Raw genomic sequence first — 24751 nt, 5'->3', positions numbered from 1 at the left:
AAAGTCAAAACGTTTTGTAATCATGTTCACCTGTCTTGGGGAAAGCTGAAATCAAGGTCTAATAATAAAAAAAAATAGTATGGATGTGGGAAAGTCTGTGATGAAGACCGTGAAAGACTGCGTCGGAGTCTCGGAGACGATTTGGGATCTGGTGTTGTGGGGATTCGTTGAGATTCAAGATTTTTCTCGCCAGTGCAAGCGAGGGTTTGGAGCTTCGTGAAGATCCGGATGTCCTCAGAAGGATTTCATGAAGTTCCGTGTAATGGCTTTAATCGCACACATACACACTCGCGCGCGCGCACACACTCGCGCGCACACACACACACACACACACACACACACTCACTCACACACACACACTCACACACACACACACACACACACACTCGCGCGCACACACACACTCACACGCGCGTGCGCGCGCACACACACTGTATGTATGTATGATTTATGGCAACGCTACTTTGCTGCTTAAAATTTTTGAGTAGTGGTAAAACTATCATATAGTATCAAGCATTATGTGCGTCAGTGTGTATTTTATCTGTCATTTAGATCTGTATTATTATGCTTCGTTGCTCAGGTTATGTTTTGAGAGGCTTATGTTTGTATGTCTGTCTGTGTTTATGATTCGTATAACTCAAAAACTATTGGACCGAATCTCATGAAATTTGGTGGGATGATTGGTCATGATTCAAGGAAAATTTGATTAGATTTTGAGAGTGATTGGGTCAATGGGCAAGGTAACGTCAAAAACGTCTTTTTATTTTGCTATATCGTAGTCATTTTTTATCCGATTTGCATGAAACTCAATTTGTTTATTACTGTATTTGAGTTTTCGGACTTATTTCAGATCACTGTTAATGTGTAATCTACTTTTTTGGAATAATGAAAGCTATTTACATAAAATACGACCGCGTTTGCAATCGGAAATAGGTTAATGACGTCATGGAAAAAGCTCGCCTATTATATAAAGCTGGTGACATTTGTAGCAATAGAATTATATTTTCTATGAATTGCTACATCAATATAAAATTAAGTCAAGGTAAAATATGGAATTTTAAGACATAAAAGACATCTTTTATATGAAAAATTTATATCTTTCTACCATTCTCCGATCTCCGTAATGTACGATAACTAACAAAGGTGATTACGGAATGAATAGTTCCAAGTTTAATGAAATAGTTCCTTAATATAGTTAAATTAGAAAGAATAGGAAATGGATAATTTAAAGTATTCTCTTTATTTACTTATAACAAATAAATTTTACATTTTGTTGTAGAAATTATGTGAAATACGACACTTTATATAAATCTAGTACGATATTGCACAGCAGCTGATCTTTGTCTATTGTTATTGTCAGTCTCAGACTCGCATAATAGACACGGCGAATAGATCAAATGGTGGAAAATTTAATTTAATTCTATGTGATATAACGTTATTTCAGCTCCTCACCATCATTATTGTTCCAGTTATTGTGGTAAGCTTGTTTCTATCTTATTGATAAAGGCAGATATAAAGCCATTATAAGGCTATTGTGACTAACACACTTGTCCTTTACAGGTAATTTTATAAATTCATATTTTTGCTAAATACGAATAATATAATTTGTCTATATATATCTTTATTTATATGTTTTTATGATTGAAATTGCCTTTAAGGTTTATCTTAAGGTGCTAATTGTGGAATATGCACGTCCAAAGGTTGCCTCAATTTTGGTTATGGTATAATTTTAATTTCTCGACAAATGCATCGAGGCATACAGAGATTGTATTACATAATTCTAAAAGGATAGATGTACATTTGTATACTGTATATTATTTATGTATAAATTTTAATTTACATACAGTATACGTGATGTATTAAATACTGTATTTATATTACAGTATCTATACAGTACAGTACTTTATTTCATGTACAGTATATAATTTATATCAATATTTATTTACATGGTTCTTTAATGTTCTAATGATAACATATGTATTTATAGGGTTAATATACACTTATTTATTATATGTACATGTACACAAAAAATGTACGTATTCCAAAAATAGGGAGGGAACCTACTTCAGAGTTTTTCACCTATCGCAGTCAGTTCTGGTCCCCATTAACCATGATAGGTGAGGGATTAATGTACTACATGTGCAGCCTGAACCTAACCCAGCCTAGTACACTGGTTCCTTTATATGACAGCTTTGACCTTAACCCAAACCTAATCTTTAATGTTCTAATGATAACATATGCATATATAGGGTTAATATACACTTAGTTATTATATGTACATGTACACAAAAAAATGTACGATTCCAAAAATAGGGAGGGACCCTACTTCACAGTTTTTCACCTATCGCGGTCGGTTCTGGTCCCCATTAACCGCGATAGGAGAGGGATTACTGTACTACATGTGCAGCCTGAACCTAACCTAGCCTAGTACTGTACACTGGTTCTTTTATATGACAGCTTTGACCTTAACCCAAACCTAACCTAACTGAGAGAGGCAGAAATAATAGAAAGTAAGGAAGGAGCCTTTGTATAACGATGGACAGGAAACTTCTTTAAATTTTAGGTGCGGTTCTTGATTGCTAATTTACTTTCGATAAATCTTTAAATTTTAGGTATGATTGTAAAATTAATTTTGAGAAGCAAATTCAGTGTTTCTTCAATTGCACAAAAGAATTAGTTTATTAGGAAAGTCTTCTAAGGTTTTCAGTTATTAATCTGCCCTGAAGAAATATGAATAATATAATTCTATCATTCTACCATGTTTCAAGTGTTGTTCTGTCTGGTTTTCAGCTGCTGACTCATAACTTAATTTGTTGTACAAAATCTTGCGGTCTCATAAATTCCTTATTTCAAAATTAGGTAATAATCTCTGGCACCATTGTTAATTATTTCTCTAATCGCTGCAGATGGGCAGTATCTATTAATATTATGTAAATCTGTTTTTATTCTCCCCATATCAATTTACTTACTCTATATTTCCCTGTAAAAGTCATGGTTCGCCCATTATGATATACTGTATTGGTAATTGTTTACAACACCACGCTCTCCATTTATTCCAAAATAATGCAATCCTGCAGTTTCATCTTCTTGCACAGTAATCAGGTGGTTATTTAAATTCTGGGAAAGCAATAATTAGAAAGATATGTTGAGGAAGGGGGAACGGGTTATAAAAAGAAAATAGCTCGGTTTCCTTACTAAACGACTTGGAACTGACATGTCAACATAGTCAACCAAACAGAATTCATGATGCCAGCATACATAAACAGAAGTTCATGATGTCAGCATACATTCGATATACTGTATATTCAAAATATACTTGATTAAAAATGGATTAATTACTCAAAAGTGTCCATAAAATATGCAATTTACAAATAGTGACACTTTTGAGTAATCACTCAATTTTTGATTAAGTATATTTTGAATATACAGTACAGTATATCAAATGTACGCTGGCATCACAAACTTCTGTTTATGTATGCTGGCATCACGAATTCTGTTTGGTTAACTATGTCGACATGTCAGTTCCAAGTCGTTTGGTGAGGAAACCGAGCTATTTTCTTTTTATAACCCCTTCCCCCTTCCTCAACATACCTTGCTAATTATTACTTTCCCAGAATTTAAATAACGACCTAATTACTGTGCAAGAAGAGGAGAACTGCAGGATTGCATTATTTTGGAGTAAATGGAGAGCATGGTGTTGTAAACAATTACCAATACAGTATATATGCTAAAAGATTTATGGTAAAAGTGTAGTAATATTAGACTTGCCTTGTAATTGCTGTTTGTCCATTATAAGGAGTATATGATAAAATGCTTTTTCTACAGGACATTTTTGGGTTCGCTCTTTACCTGGGGGTCACCCTCTACATGGGTTTGCCCTAACATGGTGTCGTCCTTTACACGAGAATACACGGCATCTTTTATACTGTAGTGTAACCAGACAGCCATACTTATTTCTGGAAAGGACTATTAGACAGCTTTACTTATTTCTGCTTTAACAAATATACTGTTTAGTTTAGTTTAAAAGAAAAAACTTAACCCCACCTAGTATTAAAATATTACTGCATTTATGTAAACCAGTTAGTACATATCTCTGCAAAAAGATAATGATAAGAGTTTACATATTTATCTTTGTAAATCAACATGGTAATCCATATTAGTCCAATTTTTATATTCCTCCTTAACTATAGAATTTATATCATGAACAGGATATGATATATTATATGTATTATGGTTTTGATTCGTCAGGTATTAATGCGTAGTGTATTATTATTATTATTATTATTATTACTTGCTAAGCTACAACCCTAGTTGGAAAAGAAGGATGCTATAAGCCCAAGGGCTCCAACAGGGAAAATAGCCCAGTGAGGAAAGGAAAATAAAATATTTTAAGAAGAGTAACATTTAAATAAATATCTCCTATGTAAACTAAAAAAAATTAACAAAACAAAAGAAAGAAATATTTATTCTAATGTTGATACTCTTCTAAAAATATTTTTTTTTCCTTGTTTCCTTTCCTTACTAGGCTATTTTCCCTGTTGGAGTCCCTAGGCTTATAGCATCCTGCTTTTCCAACTAGGGTTGTAGCTTAGCAAGTAATAATAATAATAATAATAATAATAATAATAATAATAATAATAATAATAATAATAATGTATATAGATGATAAAAACTTTTAACAAAACAAGAGGAAGAGAAATAAAAATGTATCTCTTTGGCAGGTAATAAATTCGCCAATATGTTTGGACTGGGTAACTTCGACTTTCCTGACTATAGATCCGAATGCACCTCCATAGCATCCTTTTCGTCGGACGGTGTCGGTTCAAAGAAGAGGAGGGGCTCATTCATGTAAGTCTTTATGACTTCTTCAAAGTTACTGCTTTAGATGGAAAGTTATTTGTAAGCTCCTGATTTTTAGAGTTACTTCAAAGTTACTAATTTTAAGTAATTTGTTTGTTTTTTAATTTGATGGGGAGCTAGATTATAATTATTTATTTTGTTTTGATATAGAGTTATTTAATTGAATGATTATGATTTAATTTATGTTATGTTACGGTTTTGACTACAAAATTCTATTAGATTTTCCAATCTTGCGTGAGTTTTATCATGGTTGTTTTGTATTTTCATTGCTTATTTTGTCCTTAAATACAGTTTTTCAATATTAAACTTACCCGATAATCATGTAGCTGTCAACTCTGTTGCCCGACAGAATTCTATGGAGGGATACGCCAGCTATCACAATACTAGAAGGGGGTGTTCTAACCAGCGCCACCTGTGGCCAGGTACTCAAGTACTTCTTGTTGACACCTCCTCAATTATTCCTCTGTCGTGCTTCTGACAAGACGTTCTGGGATACGCTTATGTTCTTGGAGTATTTTCACGACTTTGGTGAAGTATTTCTCTTTGATTTCGGCTGTCGCTTTACTGGAAACTTCTATTTTAGCTTAGTTAGCTTTTGGAATTAATTTGATTATTTTTGGTGACGAAGAGAGTATGAACTCTCGTTCACCTTTCAATGGCCGACCCTTCCCTTAGACGGAAGTGTTGGTGTCTAAGAGAGTATAGACTCTCTTTCTTAATTTTGCTTAACAAAAGTTATAGATTTATTTTATATCTCTCCGCCTCTTATAGGCCTCTTCGATTAACTTCCTTTTATTATAAACTTATTAAAATTAATTTTTATATTTGTTTATATTCGACCTTCCTAATAGTAGGCGGTCTTTTCTTGGTACCGAAGTTAATTATCGTGAGCCCGTCATTTCGGTTTAACCTGTTAACATATTATGCTATTTTAAGGTCTTTGAAAGAATTTCTTTGATAGTCTCGTACTTTTTCAAAGTTGAACTAACGTTTTGTTTGTCTCGGCAGTTGTTGACGTTCAGAACGTTTCAACTTGCACTCTATCGTTACGATAGAGAAAGAATGTTCACGGTTTCACATTGCAGTAAGAGTAACCGATTCTAGCGTTTTGTTCATTCTTTCTTAACTTAATGGTTTTGATCCTAATAAGGAACTTTTCTTTTTGGGAAATATTTCAGTTTTTTCCTTTAACAATAATATGTTTTAACGATATATATGATTGGGCTCTTCTCTCAGGTTCTAAGTCAAGAGAGAGAGAGAGAGAGAGAGAGAGAGAGAGAGAGAGATAGAGACGGAGGGAGAAAGAGGATAAACGTTTCCCTCAAGCCTGCCAGGCGTACGAGTAACGTCGTTATCGTTTTGCTCTTATCCCTAGTCTCTTTAGGGGAAGAAACTAAACGTTTCTAGAGTGATCTAGTGTTTAGTCTCTTTCCAGCCACTGAATTTTCTTTCATTAGATTTTTCTGTTACATTGTAATTCTGTTTTCGCAATTACTAACTTTTGAGAAGGATAGAATTGCGTGTTTCAGGTACAAACCACTTAAAGTTTCGAGTTCAGTGAAATAAGTGCAAACAGAAATCAAAGTGATAAGTGATTAGTGCAAAGTATGTCAGTGTTATGCGTGAGGGTACTTTTGTGCGCGCCAGTCGTCCTCCCAGTCCGGGACCTCTTGCAAGCTCCCAAGCCCAGGGGAGAAGCAATGTCGAAGGGCATAAGGGTTCGGCAGGCCTTGATCGGCGCACAGAAGTATCCTCGGTGGTTGTGGGCGTGTCTTACCGAGACCGTCACTCCCACCCGCAGACGATTGAGCCCTTATTTTGCTCGTCTGCAGAAGAGATTTAGAGGAGAAAATAAAGGCAGAGTTACGCTGGTCTCAGGTCTCAAGACCTCTTAAACGTAAAGTCCAGACCTATGCCAGACGTACGAAGTAAAGTTCAACAACCCGGATGCAGTCATTGGGTTAGCTCTGACTCTCCTCAGTCATCAGTTTGTCGGGCTGAGAGTGCGCCTACACTCCCCCCCCCTATGCTCGCTCCGCCTGATCGCAGTACCACCTGCCAGGCGTACGATGTTGTGGACTCTACTACAGTCCATGCAAGCACAGCTTTCGGACCTGATGCGTGAGTGTCGTGCTGAGAGTGTTGCACCTCCTCCTCCTCCTGCACCGGTGGTGCACCAACCGCCTGCACCCGTTCAGCCTGTGCTGCACCCGCCTGCACCGGTGGTGCACCAACCGGCTGCACCCGTTCAGCCTGTGCTGCACCCGCCTGCACTCGCTGCACCCAGTCGCAACACCATCTGCCAGGCGTACGATGTTGTGGACTCTACTACAGTCCATGCAAGCACAGCTTTCGGACCTGTTGCGTGAGTGTCGGGCTGAGAGTGTTGCACCTCCACCTGCACCCTTTCAGCCTGTGCTCAACCCGCCTGCACTCGCTGCACCCAGTCGCAGCACCATCTGCCAGGCGTACGATGTTGTGGACTCTACTACAGTCCATGCAAGCACAGCTTTCGGACCTGTTGTATGAGTGTCGGGCTGAGAGTGTTGCACCTCCCCTGCACCCGTTCAGCCTGTGCTCAACCCGCCTGCACTCGCTGCACCCAGTCGCAGCACCATCTGCCAGGCGTACGATGTTGAACCTCTTTCTGTGTTCGCTGTTCCCAGTGTTGTTCAGCCTCAGCCTTCTTTAAGGCAACCTTCGGTTTGGGATCAGGAGGATTACCCCACTCTTCCTCCTCCTCCCCTGGCTGCTCCACCGGTGGTGCAACTCTCGGTGGAGGTACAACCTCTTCCACCTGTGAGTCAGTCTCCTCAGCTGCTGCACCGAGCTCAACCCGTGCACCCTGATCCTGCGCCTCAGACACCTCTGCTTGCGGGAACTTTACCTTGTTCTGCGCAACCTCGGTCTCTTCACGCTCCACTCATACCACAGGAACAGGAACTTTCTGCACCTTCCACTGTTGTTGTTCCAGCTCGTTCTGACTCTGCTGTTCAGCATACCTTACCTCCATTTTCTAACCATGGCAAAAATATGAATCATGAGTTATGAATGTAAGGTAAACATTATGTTGATTTTTAAACCCCATGCAAGCATGCATAAAGCACTCTAGCACTGGTCATGGAATTTCTGAGAAATGTTAAACGCCATGCACACGCTCTGCTTTCCTTACAGCAGGCTCTGCTTACAGCAGGCTCTGCTTACTACATGCTCAGCATTCAGCATGCTCTGCATTCAGCATGCTCTGCATACAACATGCTCTGCATACAGCATGCTCTGCATTCAGCATGCTCTGCATACAACATGCTCTACATACAGCATGCTCTGCATACAGCATACTCTGCATTCATCATGCTCTGCATACCTTACCGCATGCTTCTCAACATATCTTGGGTTGTTGCCAACTCACTAGACTGTCAAGCAGTTTCATAACGTTGCCTTCTAGTCTGCTGCTTTTGCACCAGTGAACCCTCACTCAGAGAACTTAGCTTTTCTAGGATAAGGTCCCTGTAGATGAGAAAGTTCTTTTCTCCCTCCTTCTGATATTCCCTTGAGGACTCTGTCATTTGGAGGGAGCCTTTAGCTGAATAACCTCTTATGGACTTTTATTTAAGCATAACATGCTTACAGGGAAGGTAATGGTTCCACTTCAGCCGCTAATCCCGTCTGTTACCACACCTGCTCCCATAGACCTTGAGCTGTGTTGCATGACATGCAGTCCAAGCTTAGTCCTTGTTAGAGGATTTTTGTTTACGGAGTCAATGTGTCACGGGGAAGACGTTCAACAACCAACAGAAGGGACTTGTTGTGACGCAGTGCGGCAACCTCAGCAACCCGTTAAGGAGTTGTCTGTACGACCCAGATAGTCTAGACAGATTCGGGTTGTCACTGTACTTCCTCGCTTGCCCATGATTGTCAGTTTACAGACTGTGCAGCAGTATCATGATCTTGTGTCCGGCTCCGTCAGACGACTGGCTTTTAAGAGCTCCCACAAGTCGTCGCTGTCTGGAGATTTTCAAATGGACTATGGATCTGACCAAGGAACTGGGCCTCCTGGTCAATTTTGAGGAGTCTCAGCTCGTTCCATCCCAGACCATTGTTTCCTTGGGTATGGATCTTCAGAGTCGAGCTTTTCGGACTTGTCCGTCGGCCCCAAGGATCTTCCAAGCCCTAGAATGCATCCAGAGCATGCTGAGAAGGAACCGATGCTTAGTCAGGCAGGGGATGAGTCTAACAGGAACACTTTCATCGCTGGCCCTGTTCATCGAGTTAGGGAGACTCCACCTCCGCCCCCTTCAGTATCATCTAGCTGCTCACTGGATAAAGGACATGACGCTAGAGACGGGCTCAGTTCCTGTTTCCGAAGAGATGAGGTCTACTCTAACGTGGTGGAAGAACAGCATTCTTCTCAAGGAAGGTCTACCTTTGGCTGTTCAGACCCCCGACCACCGTCTCTTCTCGGACGCATCGGACACGGGCTGGGGTGCGACACTGGACGGACAGGAATGCTCGGGAACATGGAATCAGGAGCAAAGGACACTTCACATCTATTGCAAGGAGTTGTTGGCAGTTCATCTGGCCTTGATAAACTTCAAGTCCCTCCAGCTTAACAAGGTGGTGGAGGTGAACTCCGACTACACCACAGCCTTGACTTACATCTCCAAGCAGAGAGGGACTCATTCGAGGAAGTTGTTCAAGATCGCAAGGGACCTCCTCATTTGGTCAAAGATCGAAAGCTCACGCTGGTAACGAGGCTCATTCAGGGCGATATGAATGTCATGGCAGATCGCCTCAGCCGTAAGGGTCAGGTCTTCCCCACAGAGTGGACCCTTCACAAGAATGTTTGCAGCAGACTTTGGGCCCTGTGGGGTCTGCCAACCATAGTTCTATTCGCTACCTCGATGACCAAGAAGCTCCTCTTGTATTGTTCTCCGATTCCAGACCCAGCAGCAGTTCGCGTGGATGCCTTTCTGCTGGATTGGTCCCATCTCAACCTGTATGCATTCCCGCCGTTCAAGATTGTCAACAGGGTACTTCAGAAGTTCGCCTCTCACAAAGGGACACGGTTGACGTTGGTTGCTCCCCTCTGACCCGCGAGAGAAGGGTTCACCGAGGTACTGCAATGGCTGGTCGACGTTTCCCAGGACTCTTCCTCCTAGAGTGGACCTTCTGCGTCAACCTCACGTAAAGAAGGTACACCCAAACCTCCACGCTCTTCGTCTGACTGCCTTCAGACTATAGAAAGTCTCTCAAGAACTAGAGGCTTTTCGAAGGAGGCAGCCAGAACGATTGCCAGAGCAAGGACGACATCCACTCTCAGAGTCTATCAGTCTTAATGGGAAGTCTTCCGAAGCTGGTGCAAGGCCAATGCAGTTTTCCTCAACCAGTACCACTGTAACCCAGATTGCTGACTTCCTGTTACATCTAAGGAACGTAAAATCCCTATCAGCTCCTACGATCAAGGGTTACAGAAGTATGTTGGCAGCGGTTTTCCGCCACAGAGGCTTGGATCTTTCCTCCAACAAAGATCTACAGGACCTCCTTAGGTCTTTTGAGACCTCAAAGGAACGTCGGTTGTCCACTCCAGGCTGGAATCTAGACGTGGTCCTAAGGTTCCTAATGTCATCAGGATTTGAACCGTTCCAATCAGCCTCTTTTAAGGACCTCACATTAGAAACTCTTTTCCTCGTGTGCTTAGCAACAGGTAAAAGAGTAAGTGAGATCCACGCCTTCAGCAGGAACATAGGTTTCACATCTGAAACGGCTACATGTTCCTTGCGGCTCGGTTTTTTTGGCTAAAACGAGCTTCCTTCCCGTCCTTGCCCTAAGTCGTTCGAGATCCCAAGCCTGTCCAACATGGTGGGGAACGAACTAGAGAGAGTACTTTGCCCTGTTAGAGCTCTTAAGTACTATTTAAGAAGGTCAAAACCATTACGAGGACAATCAGAAGCCTTATGGTGTGCTATCAAGAAGCCTTCTCTACCAATGTCTAAGAACTCAGTTTCTTACTACATCAGGCTTCTGATTAGAGAAGCAAATTCTCATCTGAAGGAAGAAGACCTTGCTTTGCTGAAGGTAAGGACACATGAAGTGAGAGCTGTGGCTACTTCAGTGGCCTTCAAACAGAACCGTTCTCTGCAGAGTGTTATGGATGCAACCTATTGGAGAAGCAAGTCAGTGTTCGCATCATTCTATCTCAAAGATGTCCAGTCTCTTTACGAGTACTGCTACACCCTGGGTCCATTCGTAGCAACGAATGCAGTAGTAGGCGAGGGCTCAGCCACTACATTCCCATAATTCCATAACTTTTTAACCTTTCTCTTGAATACTTTTTATGGGTTGTTCGGTCGGCTAAGAAGCCTTCCACATCCTTGTTGATTTGGCGGGTGGTCAATTCTTTCTTGAGAAGCGCCGAAGTTAAAGGTTGTGATGAGGTCCTTTAGTATGGGTTGCAGCCCTGTATACTTTAGCACCTTTGGGTTGATTCAGCCTCCAAGAGGAACGCTGCGCTCAGTAAGGAAGACGAACTTAAAAAAGAGACAGAGTAACGGTTCAATTCGACTTCCTTACCAGGTACTTATTATTTCATTGTTATTTGAGATAACTGTTATATGAAATATGGGATACTTAGCTATCCTTTAATCTTGTACACTGGTTTTCACCCACCCCCCTGGGTGTGAATCAGCTACATGATTATCGGGTAAGTTTAATATTGAAAAATGTTATTTTCATTAGTAAAATAAATTTTTGAATATACTTACCCGATAATCATGATTTAATTGACCCTCCCTTCCTCCCCATAGAGAACCAGTGGGACCGAGGAATAATTGAGGAGGTGTCAACAAGAAGTACTTGAGTACCTGGCCACAGGTGGCGCTGGTTAGAACACCCCCTTCTAGTATTGTGATAGCTGGCGTATCCCTCCATAGAATTCTGTCGGGCAACAGAGTTGACAGCTACATGATTATCGGGTAAGTATATTCAAAAATTTATTTTACTAATGAAAATAACATATTGATGTTTTTCATTTGTTTGAGTTTTTGTGTATTCATAAGGATGTTTAATAATCCAGTAAAGTTGTCATTCTTTGTTTTCTTGCTCCAATGAACAACCAGCATTTATTAGAAATTTGCCATTAATTACAGTACTAACAAGCTAAATAATTTTACAATTGCAATAATTTTTTGACTTGGTAGAGTTGAAGAAAATTGGCATATACATTTTTTCATAAAAAGTATATAAGTTATTGTTTTACAAATGCCTTTAAATTTTCCTAAAGGCTGTGATTATGAGTTTGTCCCCCTTGCTGGCTATGATTTGTTGTTTGTTCTAATGCATTTACAGTAGCCTACAGTACAAACCTTTCGTCCTCTAAAATGGGGCTGTCTTCAGTGACGCTTGAATGGCCATTGAATCGTTGAAAAGGTAGTTGCTTAACGTCAGGTGGTGGGAGGGAGAAGCTCCGTGCACTTGCATGTCATAGAAGAGTCACTTTTACTTTTGGTTGTGGCCGGCATTGATGTGCCACTGCTTTCCTCTCTCAACTGTTAATTTTTTATTTTCTGTTGGAACACACACTTAGTTGTAAGCAGAAGCATACTAAAAGGTAGGCATGTGGTGAGGGGGATACAGACCTTCCAAACACCATGTGTTGCATACCTTTGTGAAGGGATAGATTTAAGCAGCTCACCTCTTTTTGTAGGGTTGCTCTCATTTTTCCACTCAGGAAGACAATGAACTCGAAGCCTAATTTGTCTTGCCTTGAGAGAGAGTTACCCAGGGCACTGATCATATGTATAAATGGTCAGTCTCTAGGGCATTGTGCTGCTAGCTAGGGCAATATCACTGTCCCTTTCCTCTGTCATTCATGAGTACCCTTTAAACCTTTAAGGGTAATGTACGCATTGCCTTTAAAGCCACCTTTCTGAAGGAGGGTGTGGATGAGCTCACCCGGTGACTTTTTCCCCAGTGCACCTTAGCATCATAGACTTCTTTAGCACCAGCAAGATCAAGAGAAAGATATCAAAGAACACTGCATCATTCTGGCTTTGTGAGATCATGAAACTTGCCTATCCTTCAACCAGCGAGGGGCTTGAAGGTTCGTCTTGGGAAAGGGCTTACGAAGTCAAGGGTCATCGGCTTTTCTCTAGCTTCAGAAGGATCCTGTCAGTGGCTTATGCAGTGAAAACAAGAGTTAGGTAATGTCAGACAACTTTTACCTCCCATGGCTGTTACCTGTATTTGATGCCCAGTCCAGCTCATGATTTCCATGACTACTGCACTCCCAAGAGAGGGAAAAAAAGTAGAAGGCCAGCCATTGTATGTTTCATTCTAAGGCTTACATCAAATCCTATCTTAGGGGAGGTGCTTCGTGTCTCATGAAGGACTAGCTCCCTCATGAGACAAGAATCACCTCTTCTAAGATAGGATTTGATGGAAGCCTTAGATCAAAAGGTAGAATAACTGACCTCTTTTCTTGGGAGTGTAGCAGTCATGGAAATTATGAGCTGGACTGGACGTCAGATACATGTAAGCGAGTAGCCTTTCATCCCAGACAGGATTTATTAGGTAGTTTCTCCCCCATCCTCCCACAGGAGGGGAGAATGGATAAAATTTTTTCAAACCCATTTCTTATAATGAGAACGGACACATGTGGACAAGGTATCCCTTTTGTGGATTTAGGTTTTCCTGTGACCTAGCACAGTTTTCTTGATATGGGCCTAACCTATTGCATGTGGCATCCTTATGTGCAAACTATAAGGAGGTTGGCAGTCATCATCTTTGGTCCTCTCCGAGAAACATTATAGCCGGAATTTTTTGTTCATAGGGACTTCTCCATCCTAAGGATTAGTCTACTAAGGGTTGTGGTAGCCTGTTGGAAACATCCCTGCCTGGCATTTTGATGGATGGGAGTTAGAGACCCACTGAAGCTCGATAGTTTGTAGTAGTGTTTGCAACCTCACTATCCTTGTTAGCTAAGGATGACAGGTTTTTGGGGGAGCTTATAGCTTTACTTTCTGAGTCCCAGCTTCAGTAGAGAGGGGCTTGGGTGCTGATCATATGTATATATGGTCAGTATCTAGGTTATTGTCCTGTCTCTTGCCTCTTGTCGTTCATGGTTAAAAGACAATGGTTTGTATTTGTGTAGGAAAAAATCACATATTTTAAAAGTAATTCGTATTTTTCCTAACTATACAAACTTGAGTCCTTAACCCTTTTACCCCCAGGCTATTTGGAAATTTCTAACCCTTAACCCCCAGGGGTTATTTTTTTTCAAGCACATTTTGCAGTATATTTTTTTTAAATTGCTCTAACAGCCTTAATTTTCATCATAGAGAGGTCAGGTTGGTCTCATTCTCTTGGAAAATGCATGAGGTTTCTCAAAAAATTATCAAAAATATGCAAAAAAAAATTTAAATTGCAGTTTTTTGCAAGAACGTACCGGTACGTCCATGGGGGTAAAGGGATGAGTTTTGTGAAACGTACCAGTACGTCCTTTGGGGGTAAAAGGGTTAAGTTGTACCTTCCTGCAAGTCCGAGGCCTAAAAGTGAAAAATGCTTGGGCTTTTGACTAATGAGCAGGTAGGGTCCACCTGTTAGTAGTTATAAGTACCTCGCTAAATTTTCTATGCTGTTCCAGTTTTGCTGTAGTCAAATTCCTATTAAAGGTGTATATTTTTGAAAAGTACAAAATAGTTCAAAATTTTGTTAGTTTGCTGTCCTTGCACAGAAGACCATTTCAGCTCTTTCTTTCCTCCTAAGTTCCTTGCACAACTGTTTCATAGCAAGCAAAACCAGGTGTTATGCCCCTATCAATCCTGTCATTGTGCCTTCATCCTTCCAATTAGAAAAAAATAACTTTGGTACTACTGTATAACCAAATGACCTGCTAATCCATAGAAATAATTTTCAATGAATGGAATTACTTTGCATTTACAACCTTCCCTTTCGTGGTATTGGAATAATTACGGTGTACAGTATTCTATTCATTCATTCCTTTAGAATCTTTCTTTCTGCTAAACATGCCTTACATACCTTGGTCAGCCGCTTACACTCATTAATCATTACCATATACCAATTTATGAACTTGTAATTCCCTCAACTTTTAGTTAGTTTCTTTCTTCAACCCCTTTCATTACAATTCTTACGCCCTTATTAATCACTTTCACGGGCATTCTCAAAATGATAAACTCCCTTGCATAATACAGATCAGCCTGGTTTCTTTATTCAAGTTTCAACAACTTGTTGAGATACTTATTCTATAGACAGGACTGCATCCTCTTTATAGCAAATGTTTATTATACATTTTCTTGGTCATGTTCTAGTTACTCATTCCCTTTCGCATTTAATTCAATCCAGCATAACTCGGATTTCCCCCTATATTTTCGTTGCTTCCTTTAGTCATTCATTTTCTTCTAGACTGCTTTAACCATCCAAATGTACAATTGTACATACCATGTTACTGTGTCTTACACCTGCACATAAAATATGGTCAAACCATCTGAAAATCTTCAGATGTATATTCTTATCCTCGCCAGGCTTTTTCTCTTCCCACAGCATTCATCAGACCTCTCCAGGGGGTTAGAATTGCAGGGTTAGTGCTGAGAAAGTTGATAAAAAGCAAAGGTAGCCATTGTTAACGTCAAAACTATCTCAGGAATACCTGGATGTAAGACCAAATTGTTTGATAAAGCTTTTGGAACAATACTTTGTTTATATTTACTAAGGTACCTACGGTAATACCCGTGTATGTCTTTAATTGGTTCCATAAACTGTGACATAACCCAGCTTGTTATGTAAATCGACTGTAGTGAATTATAATGTCCATACAAACTTCTAAAGTAAGTTATATAACTCAAAAAAATTTAGCTGTAGGGCAACATTTGAGTAACTGAAATATGTTTTGGTCATACATGTATTTTTTTAATGAATAATGATCACAATTAATATAATTACAGTATATTTACTTTGTGATTAACCCTTAAAATGCCTCAAGCATTACAACAAATGCAGTACCTTATTATTAGTGTAAATAACATGTAGAAGAATATATATATGCATGACTGTTGTTAAGGCATTAAATAATTTAAAGAATGTTTTGGACTGACTGTAGAGAATGGTAAATAAGATTATTAAGGTAGATGTTATTTGCCTTAAATTTGGTGTCTCTTCTACATGGTTGATCTTGGGTTGGATGATAATGAGAAATTAATTCAGTTAGAGGAGGAGGAGAAAAGTGAGGTAAATATCTGGACCTTCATATTGATGAATGAAGTCTTTTACAACAGCAATTTTTCCTGGACGTATGTACAGTACGAATATGTTCCCTCCCGTGGACAGTAATCGATACTGTCGGTAGGGGAATCCTTAAGGCACTTGCTATCAATCTTCTGATCTCTTTAAAGAGAAAAACTATGAAGAAAATACAGATCTACGTATAGATTTAATTCTTGGTACTGTATCAATCATTTGCTGTTGCCCTTGAGAAGTGAAACTTTATACATAAGCATCTCGGTATACAGTAAGCACCTTTCGTGACTTGGGTTGGTTGAGTTGATGTGCGTTACCTTGTTGCTAATGCTAATATATAAAGTATTACTAATTTTTTGTACTTTTTTTCTTGCTTCCAGACTGGAACCTCGTACTGGGTAGGTAGACTCTGAAGTAGATATGTTCGATTGCGTATACAAACGGCTGGTCCAGTTACATTTATTGTTATCACCATTGCTCTACAAGTGGTACCAAAAGAAAATTACATTAAGATTACATTAAGATTACATTAGATAAAGCATCATTTCCTCTTGATTATTAAATAAGTTTGGAATATTTTTTCCTAAACTTAGTACAGTTTGGTGTTTTTCTTTTCTAAATGGTATTTCTCTTGAAGGCTGAAAATCTTGTAATACTATGCTTTTTCCAAGAGGCAATGCAAGAGCTAATAACAATATTTACATACCAATTGGAATTCTTGAGGTTGTTGTTTAGGTCTGCTGATAACTTGAATCTTCAAGTTTACACATACGTATTTAGATTCTTTTCTGTTTTGCCAGCATTCTTACGATAATAGTGAGGTACACATGATACTTTTTAGGTTCAACTTGGCCTCTGAATCTTGGTTGTTGTTCTTGTGACCTACAAGCCTAAGTTCTCTTTGTCTAACACTCGACTGCACAGTCGGCATCTGCCGATAGATCATGTTGCAGCAACTTGCTTCTAATTTAATTTGCTCTGTAATCCATTTGCACAAGTATAATATACACGCCACGTTCTGAATGATATAAGATAAGATATTTATCAGTTAAACTATTCTTGTTAATTCATGATACAACTGTCTATTCCATTAATTTAATGAACTTGTGGATGTACAAGGCATATTGATATTTCTAATAATTGTTTGGGCTTGTCGTGTACCACCATATTTGTTTTGGTCATCATCTTTTTGTGACGAGCAATTTGCCTGCTCAAATTTTGAGTTAAGAGGGATGGAAGAGCAAAGAAGTTCCACAGATTCAACTGCCTGATTTGGAAGAGTATTCTGCTATATGGTCACACTTGGAATAAAACGTGGGATATGTTTTTATTGAGCCCTATTATGGAAAAGACATGATTCTTAGAATTAATTCCATATTTTGCCAGCCTGTACTTGTTCATACAGGATGGTACAGTCTGGGAATATCTTAAATGCTAAGGATGATCAGATTTATGCAAAATCTTTTGCATCATGCACAAAGGACTAAGTGAATGACGGTGCCAGATATTAATATTTAGATGAAGAATAAGGAATTAGTTACAGTAGACAAGTTTTTGTCCAACAAATTTAGGGGAGAGTAACAGCTGAAGACCATACACGAGAATAATACTCAAATCATGGAAATGTTGAAAAATTTTGAGATTGAAATCCAGCTGAAGGTCTCTGATGATAACAATAATGGAGGAAAAATGATTGAAAGATAAGGGAGAGATCCATTTGTAGCTGAGGTGGCCATATTGCTAAAACCATGGGACAGCCCTTAATATTGTAGTAGGTAGTAGGTTGGCCAGGGCACCATCCACCCGTTGAGATACTACTACTAGAGAGTTATGGTGTCTTTTGACTGGCCAGACAGTACTGCTGTATATGGGATCCTTCTCTCTGGTTACGGTTCATTTTCCCTTTGCCTACACATATACCGAATAGTCTGGCCTATTCTTTACATATTCTCCTCTGTCCTCATACACCTGACAACACTGTGCTTACCAAACAACTCTTCTTCACCCAAGGGGTTACTGCACTGTAATTGTTCCGTGGCCACTTTCCTCTTCTAGGAGAAGGACACTCCAAAATCAAACCATTGTTCTCTAGTCTTGGGTAGTGCCATAGCCTCTGTACCATGGTCTTCCACTGTCTTGGGTTAGAGTTCTCTTTCTTGAGGGTACACTCGGGCACTGTTCTGTCTAGTTTCTCTTCCTCTTGTTTTGTTAAAGTTTTTATAGTTTATATAGGAAATATTTATTTCAATGTTTTTGCTGTTCTTAGAATATTTTATTTTTCCTTGTTTCCTTTCCTCACTGGGCTATTTTCCCTGTTGGAGCCCCTGGGCTTATAGCATCCTGCTTTTCCAACTAGGGTTGTAGCTTAGCATTTAATAATAATAATAATAATACCCAGGCCTACATGGCTGAGGACTATGAAGCATGAAGGAGGAGATGATGAATGGAGAAGTATCAAATTAAAGGCTCAAGATAAAGATGAGTGACAAAATCTATCCGAGGCCTTTTGTGTCAATAGGCGTAGAAGGAGATGATGATGACAGTAGGTCATAGATTTCTTGTACGCTACTGTATTCATTCTGAGAGTCCAGTACGTTTTGGCGTCGCTCTTTTGGCGACGATGATTTGGCGCCGCCGTTTTGGCGCTAAATGGTTTTGGCGCTCGTTATTTTGGCGCAAGCCCATTTGGCGCCAGCTTGAAAATTTTGAGATGAGATGATCACTAAACTAGACACTGGTAAAATTATATGATAACTAAACAAGACTTGAATATCATAATAACTGGTTTAATATTACAATTCTCAAATCAGACGACCCTTTGGTATAATGAGGTGATCACTAAACGAGACACAAATTTGCGGATGATCCTTAAGTTTGTTTCTCGCCGCCAAAAAAGCTCATCGGCAAAACAATGAGTGCCAAAATGGCGGCGCCAAAGAGTCGGCGCCAAATCGTCCTGTTCCGTCATTCTGAATGTAATTCAGTGGAGATTTTTACCCTCGGAAGATGTAGAGGCGAGCCATTTTCTTCTGTAAAGTACAGTACTTGCAACGGACTTGCCCTGTCTGGTGCATCAATAGCTCCTGTTTGTAGGATGGTAAATATTGTATGGAATACTAAATTTATTTGATTTTGAAATTTATAATTAGGGCCCGAGGTGAAAAGGTTAGAGTTACTCGTTGTAAGTGATCTAATTTTAAAATTACTTTGGATGACCAGATAGAGACGTGAGTTCTACTGAAATGTCTTTGGTTCTTTTAAAAAAATTTATTTTTGTAAATAGCCGGATTTCCTAATGCATATTCTTGAGTTTCACAGACCTTTTCACATTTGTGAAACTGATAATAGTTCACCAGTTTGAAAAGCCATTCTAGATAATCAGTCTATCATCTCTTCTAAGAACTGGATTTTATGTTTCTAAACCTTTGCCTTACTTTAATTACTTCTTATATTTGTCAGTGATATATTTTAATTTGTAGCTAAAATTTTTTTTTTTTTTATAGTGACAGCAATGAGGAGGACAATGACTCAATCAAAGTTCCCAGGACTGGTGGCGATTGGAACAAAAGGTAAGAAATTGTATTTCAAGGTAAATGTGAGGTATTAATAGATAATTTGTCATTTGATATTTCAACCCACGATGTGAGTACAGAAAGTCATCAACTTAACCCTTTTACCCCCAGGCTCTTTGGAAATTTCCAACCCTTAACCCCCTAGGGGCTATTTTTTTCCCAGCACATTTTGCAGTATATTTTTTTTTAAATTGCTCTAACAGCCTTAATTTTTGTCATAGAGAGGTCAGGTTGGTCTCATTCTCTTGGAAAATGCCTGAATTTTTTCAACAAATTATCAAAAATATGAAAAAAAAAAATTTATAGCATTTTTTTGCAAGGACGTACCGGTACGTCCATGGGGGTAAAGGGATGGGTTTTGTGAAACGTACCAGTACGTCCTTTGGGGGTAAAAGGGTTAAAAACTTTATAAGTTCCAAGAAGCTGTTAGGAAGTCACATGTTAATTTTTTACCTAGGGTAGGCTTTACCTAATTCACATGCCTACGATTTTCGGCTGCCAAAGTCAACAAATATAGTCCCATTACATATTGCAAATGTTGTCTTTCTTATTGCATTAAATTATATGATATTGTTTTATTACAGTATTTTATTATTAACTTTTGATACAACATCAGAAATTTATGATTTCAGTTGGATTTGTGTATGTATCTCCGAATGTTTGCATGTTGAGGGCCTTCTACGTGAATGTTGAGTGATATATTTAATCTTATAAAAAATTGTTTTATTTTTGAAATACTGAATTTTTATCAGTAGTTTAACCCATTTACCCCCAAAGGACGTACTGGTATGTTTCACAAAAGCCATCCCTTTACCCCCATGGACGTACCGGTACGTCCTTGCAAAATAATGCTATAAAAATTTCTTTTTCATATTTTTGATAATATTTTTTAAAAATCAGGCATTTTCCAAGAGAATGAGACCAACTTAACCTCTCTATGACAAAAATTAAGGCTGTTGGAGCAATTTAAAAAAAATATACTGCAAAATGTGCTGGGAAAAAAATAACCCCCTGGGGGTTAAGGGTTGGAAATTTCCAAATAGTCTGGGGGTTAAAGGGTTAATATACTTTCTAAAAGTTATTACATGGAAAACATAAACACAGTAATTTCAGATATACAGTAAGTTCATTGTTTTCGCCTTGGTAATCTGGTTCTGTTGTGAGTTTCTTCTGAATAGGCATTGGTGCTTAGGTAATAACAAACCATTGTTTCTTATGTACACTTATTACTTTTGTTGATACTAGGTGGCAGTAAGGCAAGTAAAGAAGAATAGCTGTTATAGTGTATCGTTACCTGGACAAACGGCTTTATTTATAAACTTAGCTTGAGTTGAATGTACTTAAGAATTTAAATTTTTTCCAGGCAAAATCACAGTGAAATTGAAAAGCGTCGACGTGATAAGATGAACACGTACATAATGGAGTTAAGTAGTATTATTCCAGTGTGTACGTCACGCAAACTAGACAAACTGACAGTACTACGCATGGCTGTACAACATATGAAAATGTTGCGGGGATCTCTTAACTCGTATACGGAAGGGCATTACAAGCCCGCTTTTCTCTCTGATGACGAACTGAAGAGTTTAATTTTAGAGGTAAACCTTTTTTTAGTTAAATTTTTTTCCAGAAATATTTTATATAGGAGAAATGAGGGACTTGGTTATTAAGTTTCCCACATGAAAATATATTTTTCTCTTGAATTACTTTAAAATTATTACTGTATGGTATATCTTGCTTTCCAGGCAGCGGATGGTTTTTTGTTTGTTGTAGGCTGTGATAGGGGTCGTATATTATACGTTTCTGAGTCAGTGTATCAGACTCTTCATTATAATCAGGTATGTAGTGAGACATTTCTTTTGGTTATTTTAAATTTCTGCTTTTCATTTCACAGTGTCAATTGGTACTCATGATTTTACTGAATCTTTTTGATTGATTTGCTTTAGCCAAGACTAGTTCTATCCTACACAAATGCTAACTCTTGTCCTTTAATAAGAGTTTGACTTCCATAAAGCTTGAACATTCATTCAAATTTAACAAGCTAGTTATAACTGCCGATGTGGGGAGGGGAAGTCCAACTCCCCCCAGTCAGTCAACAAGACTAGCACTTTCGACTGCAGCCATAAGCAGTATGGCTGTACTCTTGCTGTCTCTCAAATTGTGAATAAATAGAAAAGTGTCCAAACATACAATTGTGTCTTGGTAAACCTAGCAAAAAAGGTGTATCACGTTTATATCTAATCCTGTCATTTATCCCCCTTTTCTGTGGGATATTTTCAGGGATCATGACAATTCAGTCATCCCCTTGTGATGAGTGCAGGTTGGGGCTTCTGGTGCAGCGGATTTTGTTTGCTAAGAAGAGTAGGAAGAATGCTATGAATTACACTTTGAAATCAGCGTTGGGTACTCCAAAACTAATGCTGAGTAAACTTTATAGCTCTTTTCTTTTCTTCTGGTGTTTCTTGACCTGATGTGTCTTTGTCAGGTTCCTCTAGGGCTGGGTCCTCTAGAAGAATTCTGAATTCTGGGAGAAAGAAACCATGGCTTGCCCTCAGAGCAATCCTCAGGGAAAGTAGAAGTATCACCTTCCCTATTTAAAGGTAATGCTCCTCTGCTTTTTCCTCGAGAGTCTCTTGTTGCTGTACAAACCAATGCTTACATGCTGTGACTGTCCTGTCTCCCGCTACACCTGTAGAGGCACCGAAGGGTGTGGCACCCACTGGTTTGGTCTTGTCTCTTGTTAAAGAGCCCCCTGTGATCTCTTCCTCCTTGGGAGCCTTGCCGTTAGCTCCCAAGACCTCGACCCCAGAGAAGGCTGCCCAGAAGTAGCAGCATGTGTGCTCCTCCTCATCTTTGTCTGGTTCATAAGATAATGCTGTTTCTAAGAAGTTCTGGAAGATTGATCAACATCAGTTGCAAACCCGAGTCTTCTAAGTTACATTACCCATCTTAACTACACAGTAAGCCCCAGGTCTAAAGGTTAGAAAGGACCATCCTGCAGACCGACAGGTGGGCTGGTGTTCCCGGCCACCTGTTGGTAGTCACAACTACCTTGTTAGTTTTTGATATCTGTTACAGCTTCACTGAAATCAAACTCCTTTAAAAGGAATTAGATTTGTATAGTTGGGAAAAGTACAAAATTTTGTGATATTGATGGAATAGTTTATTCAGTGCTATAGATAAGGTTATGTACTGTATTATTTTTGCAGAGTGAATTGCTGGGCACAAGTTGGTTTGATATTTTACATCCTAAGGACTTGACCAAAGTGAAAGAGCAGCTATCTTGTTCGGATATTAGTCGTCGGGAAAGGCTTGTTGATGCAAAAAGTAAGTTTTTTTTTTTATTTCGTGTACCAATTTTATTCTACAATATTGGATATAGTTTTGAAAGTTTTGTTAAATATTTATGTATTTTTGCTAAGAGTATGTTTAGATTTTTCTGAAAGTTTTTTTTTATTTAAGTGTAACACATAGATTCATAAGTTGAAATTTTTCTGATGATGGTTTCTGATGAATCATCGTAGCTTTTACATTATATTAAATTTCATCAATCTGAATTTTCTCAAAGAAAACCCAGCTGTTATGTCCAAGACTGATGTAACTATTACAAGGGGTCTCAAGTTAGTGTGTGTGTGTGTGTTTTTTTTTTTCTTTTCTTTTCTATAAATTAAATGCCATGTAGTACCGTGTAGTAGGCTGGGAGGAACGTAGAGAGTAGGGGTCCCCTTTTTGTTTTTGTTTCTGTGTTGATGTAGGCTACCCCCCCAAAATTGGGGGAAGTGCCTTGGTATATGTATGTATGTAGTACCGGGCCAGTTAATTTGATCAATAAATAGTAGTAGTTTACAGGGTCATGATTTCTTAAGGCAGTCTTTTGATCGAGGTTAGGTATCAAAATGGGTCGGTTAGTCATACTCTATTCATTGCTATGGTCCACTGTCAGTCAATTAATACACCCTTTTCCTTTTCTTTATGAGAGGGTCTGTCATAGCTCAACACGGACTCTCTAGGTCTGGATGGTCCAGATCTCTTTTAAGGGGGAAAGTCACTGTCAAGAGATCACCGAACTAATTCATGAACTTAATGATGTTGGGAAACCATCCACAGTAACTCCATTAAATCTTATTTGGTTAATGAAGTTCTTATCCCTTTTAGGGTCTGATGATGTCTAGGTATCGAGCTGTATAATTGGGGATAAAACTCCAATGGCATCTTTAGATGTCTGTAAGATTTTTCGAAACGGTTTCTGAAAATTGTTTAAAAAAAAAAAATATTATTCAGATGACTTATGGGTATGAAGTGTTCTGGAACTGCATGGGGAAATGATGGTAATAGTAATTTGTCCCAGGAAGGTGTTTCTTTATTAGTTGTTCCCTTTTGTAACTGAAGCGTTAATTTTCATGCGTCTTATAACTTTGATTTCATATGGCAGTATGTTATGTATGGAAATAAAAGCATTTTATTTATTTACAAAGTGAAAACGGAACTGTTTTGGTTGTTGAATGCAGTGAGCCCTTAACATTCATGAATTTAAATATTCACTGTGAGGATCCGCAAATTCCCCAGTGAAAATTTTTGGTATTTGTGAGATTCACAGTTATTTAAACAGTAAATACATGAAAGTGAATGTACCCCAATTGAAATGACATAAGGTTTAATAAAACTTATAATATGTAATAATGAAAATAAACATTAAAATCATTCATATTTAAAAGCTGTCTACTTAATTTTGTTGATAATTGTACCAATTTGTATTTTTATCCATCAGCACTGTTGCCTGTCAAACCTGATGTACCTCAGGGCCTTACAAGGCTTTGTCCTGGATCACGCCGAGCTTTTTTCTGCCGTATGCGATGCAAATCTACATGCTGTTATGAAGGAAGAGGCTGATTCTTCAACAGGTTGCCAGAAGAAGAAATCAAAATCTCAGAGTTCAGGTATGTTGTCTATCATTTATGAAGTTGTTTTCACAGTCTAGCATGAGTTGATGAAAAAGAAAGTAGGGAAAATGTCTGTGCTTATGTGTTAAGAAAACATTTTATTGTCCTGAATGGTATGTGTTTAGTTTTGTT

General features: G+C 38.8%; 1 protein-coding gene across 1 annotated transcript; it reads left to right on the top strand.

Moving 5' to 3' along the window:
• The first annotated feature begins 1348 nt into the window (after positions 1-1348).
• On the top strand, positions 1349-24609 carry LOC137629165 (protein cycle-like). Its single transcript, XM_068360429.1, has 7 exons — positions 1349-1477; positions 4722-4848; positions 19614-19679; positions 21046-21277; positions 21425-21517; positions 22889-23006; positions 24448-24609. Exons 2-7 carry the CDS (start codon positions 4739-4741, stop codon positions 24567-24569), a joined length of 741 nt encoding a protein of 246 aa, XP_068216530.1. The 5' UTR covers positions 1349-1477; positions 4722-4738; the 3' UTR covers positions 24570-24609.
• Positions 24610-24751: the final 142 nt, after the last annotated feature.

This window comes from Palaemon carinicauda, chromosome 37 (genome assembly GCF_036898095.1).
Source record: "Palaemon carinicauda isolate YSFRI2023 chromosome 37, ASM3689809v2, whole genome shotgun sequence".
Classification (NCBI taxonomy): domain Eukaryota; kingdom Metazoa; phylum Arthropoda; class Malacostraca; order Decapoda; family Palaemonidae; genus Palaemon; species Palaemon carinicauda.
This window is presented reverse-complemented; position numbering and strand designations above follow the sequence as displayed.